The 3,624-nt window shown below is 45.4% G+C and overlaps 1 protein-coding gene across 1 annotated transcript; it reads right to left on the reverse strand.

Moving 5' to 3' along the window:
- Positions 1-499: 499 nt before the first annotated feature.
- Positions 500-3,169, reverse strand: LOC107319740 (2-epi-5-epi-valiolone synthase-like). The gene is made up of 3 exons (XM_032447317.1): positions 2,477-3,169; positions 1,482-1,715; positions 500-811 (listed from the first exon to the last, which is right to left on the reverse strand). Exons 1-3 carry the CDS (start codon positions 3,167-3,169, stop codon positions 500-502), a joined length of 1,239 nt encoding a protein of 412 aa, XP_032303208.1.
- Between the last annotated feature and the right edge of the window lie 455 nt (positions 3,170-3,624).

Genomic DNA, 3,624 nt, shown 5'->3' on the forward strand with positions numbered 1-3,624 from the left:
GGATGTAAGACTGCAGCCTGGTCCTATGCATTGCTTCTGCATTAAGATTTTTTAATGTCTTATAGGTAAGAACATCTCACCTGAGATGCTGAACGGATCTTTTGCTTTCCAGAATTAGTTCCGGACACACTACATTCCTTTCAGCAAGGGCAATTTAATAACTATTTTCAAGTGTAATGAAGGATCTTTTTCCTTGTATGACTCTGGTTTGTCTGTCCTAGCATTCTGCTTAGGTTGTTGGTTTGCAAAGCAAAGCAGTCAGTGACCATCCAACTCCTGGTTCCATACCCAAATCCTAAGGCTGAAAGAGGTCCCTGAAGCTTGGGGCCATGCCCACCTTTCCCTAACACCCAACCAGAGAGCAGAGATCAGTGCCTGCCCTTGTGAGGGAGCAATAGGTTGCCATGATGCCTCCCATTCAGATGTGACCCAGTGGATTTTGGTCCATTCTTGGCACTCCTGCAGGAGGGCTCAGCCTCCCAGCAGGACTGCTGAGATGCTAAGGACGCACCATAAACACCTTCATTGAACTCTTCAGCACATCCCCATGCTTTGTACCTGCTACTCCGAGGCCGGTGGGCAGTGGCATGCGGGGCTGCCCCCCTCCATGCCGCAGGCGCTCCCTCAGCGCTGCCTGGATGAGGGCCCAGCTGCAGGCACCATGCCACACGGGCAGCTCCAGGCCCCGCATGCACTGGATGATCTGGTCCTTCTCGTCCTTCGTGATCAATCCCCGTGTGTGGGCCACGTATGTCATGAAAGCCATATCAATGGTCACGGCTTCTCCATGCATCAGCGATGGCAAAACCCTCTGAAATGGAGCAAAGGGAGGGTGGGAGAAATGGGTTGAGTTGCCAAATATACAAATAACTATTTATTTCTTAAATAACCCATGAAAATTAACATTCAGCTCCGGGCTGTAGTAGCATGGGTATGCTGGGGGTTAATATCTTGTGATTTATGGTTTGCAGAGGATGGTCTCTTTTACATGTGATTAATGGCATGTTATATCTCCCACAGGGATCCAGGATCCAATTCTCCTCCTGTTCAAATTACTGATGAAATGCACAATAGGATGGAGAGAAGAGCTCTGAATTTTGCATAAGGTCTGATTCTCCCCACTCATTTCTCAGTGGCAATTTCCCCCCAGCAATATGGGCTGCGGTCTCCATGCCTTTGCACTCCTATAGTTAGTGCTGGTGGTTTCTAATGGCTCCACTGAAATCTGGTCACTTCTGTGCCTTGGTAAATGCTTGGCAAGAGAGCAATAGCAACTTCATGAATAGGAAACACAGCTGAGCTGTGGGGGAAACAGGGCAGCAAAATGCACCCCCTGAGCCTGCAGGACCAGGCTGGGTGCATTGGGTGCTCTTCAGTTGTTTGTTCAGTTATTGTGTTTGGTTGAGCTACTTTCACACCAAGTTTTCATGTTGCTTTTTTTTTGTTAGATGAGGTAATGCAGCATGAAGCCTGTCACTCACCATTTCCAGCTCTGGGCTTATAAGGTGACCAAAATCCACCAGTCTGTCCAAGTCATCCTCCCAAAGGTTGGGAGCCAGCTCTTCCAGCATGGTTTCAATGGCAATTCTGGTGGTCTGCAGTGCAGCATCCCCACGGTTGGCAGAGCCACTATAAGACTGGAACTTGGTGTCCAGCAGGTATTTTCCATGGCTCTTGAGCAGGTCAAACAGCCCTTTGTGCTTCATGAGTGCCATCTGGAGTAGAGAACAGAAGAGGTAATCATAAACAACTACACGATCCTTGTACGTGCTGCCAACAACAGTGTTTTGATAGAGTGATGTACAATTGTGCTGCGTGTTAGCAAAGAAATACCTGTGCAATTGGAACAAGGGCAGATTCTACACTTTGTGGAAGAGAAGTTGTGAAAGTGCTGCAATGAACAGAATATGAGGGTTCAAAAAGGATATCTAATACATTTGAACAGCTTGAACTCTGCTTTATCAGAAGTTTTCTAAGCTCTTCAAGTGTAAAACCATTTACTGGGTGCACTTCCCAGGTAATTTTAGAAGTAGAATTTGTCTCACAGGAGATTGATTGACCCCACTCATCACACTCCTGGAGGTAGGTGCGAATGATCTTGCAGATTATTAATCCCCAGTCTAATGAGCCTCAATTTGTCTGTGAGCAATTCATTTAAATGTGCTACAGATCAGTCTCTTTCTTCCCAGGTTGTGCTTCCTGTCTATGTCAGGTTTTGGGTTTGGGAGTTTGTTTACATTGTATATAAGGGAAAAAAATTAGCAAATTTACTGTCTGTAACCATACAGATACATATAGATATGTAGCTATACAGATACGTAAATATACTATATAGGTATACATACAGTTACAAGAGCCATTGCAGCCTTGGTGGCCCACTTTATAGCCCACAAATCTGCCTAAATAACACTGTAGATGCTGATAAATATCTTACAATTATTTCAGTTTTAAAAACTGCAGTTGCAGGAGTTCATACCTTTAAGATTTCCCCAAGGCCATTGGAGATGTGTCGCCGAGGAATGCTCTGTATGAAGGACCTATCCAGGAAGCTTGCTACTGGGGGGGTGTAGCCCCCAAGCTTGTTCTTGCACTGGAGGAAGTTCACTCCATTCTTTGCTCCCACGCTGGCATCAACGTAGGAAAGGAGGGTTGTTGGGACACGGATGTAAGGAGTGCGTCTTCTATAGAGGGAGGCAGCTAACCCCACAATGTCCAGGCAAACACCTCCTCCAATGGCAATGATGGGCTCTGTTCGCCTGTCAATACTGAACTTCTGGACTTCTTGCAGGATGTTCAAGACCAGGTCCATGGATTTCGTTTCTTCTGTGGTAGGCAGGGCGAGGATTTTGTGCTGCACGTTGTTCTCTTCAAAGTAACGCCGGACTTTGGAGCCATAAAGTTCATCCACAACTTCGTCTATGACAATAAAACGCCTCAGCCTCCTTTTGCCATTAGTGGTTAGCTTGAGTTTCTGGGTGTCAGTGGTGTGACCCCAGAGAAGGGTAGTGTTAGATGGATCCAGAATGTTGTGTGTTTCTACTACTTTGTAGCAGAAATAGATGGGAGCTTCGATTGTCCAGGAAATCCCACCTTCAGAGACACATTCACCTCTGGCAAGGATGAGAAAACATAGATTGCAATCATTATATTCCTCTTTTGTACCCTGCATGTCTGAACTGGTTTAAGGAGGTAGCCAAAGGTGGGGAATACATGGCATCTCTGCCTGCGCACTGCAAAACTGTGGGGCTGCAAGATGGATAAACCCCATCATGTCTTATTGAAAGGTCAGATGGATGAAATTCCACGTGACAATGACCAAACAGAACAATAAGGATTGAAGAAATAAGTCATTTCCCTTCCAGTTCTCATTTGTCAACAAAACAGCAGAAAACCCCAGACCAATAATTTCAGCTTCCCAGAAGGGAAAGAAGCGATTCTTAATGTTTTCCAAAGGTTTTATCAAGGAAACTTCGTCTTCCTGTTAGATTTTGATGGTAAGTGTTGACTTACACCCATCTACCTTCACACAACCAAACACAGACCTCCATGGAAAGTAGTGTCTCTACCATATATCGGTAAGAGTGAACTGATGTTCCTCAAAACAAATATGATAGAAATAGGAAG

The sequence above is a fragment of the Coturnix japonica genome, chromosome 12 (genome assembly GCF_001577835.2).
Source record: "Coturnix japonica isolate 7356 chromosome 12, Coturnix japonica 2.1, whole genome shotgun sequence".
Lineage (NCBI taxonomy): Eukaryota > Metazoa > Chordata > Aves > Galliformes > Phasianidae > Coturnix > Coturnix japonica.

Excerpts from the sequence above, each read along its gene's own strand:
- LOC107319740 (XM_032447317.1), bottom strand. The coding sequence starts at position 3,169 with ATGCAGGGTACAAAAGAGGAATATAATGATTGCAATCTATGTTTTCTC. Across the intron at positions 1,716-2,476 it reads GCCTTGGGGAAATCTTAAAG|ATGGCACTCATGAAGCACAA; the intron begins GTATGAACTCCT and ends TCTCTACTCCAG. Across the intron at positions 812-1,481 it reads TAAGCCCAGAGCTGGAAATG|AGGGTTTTGCCATCGCTGAT; the intron begins GTGAGTGACAGG and ends GCTCCATTTCAG.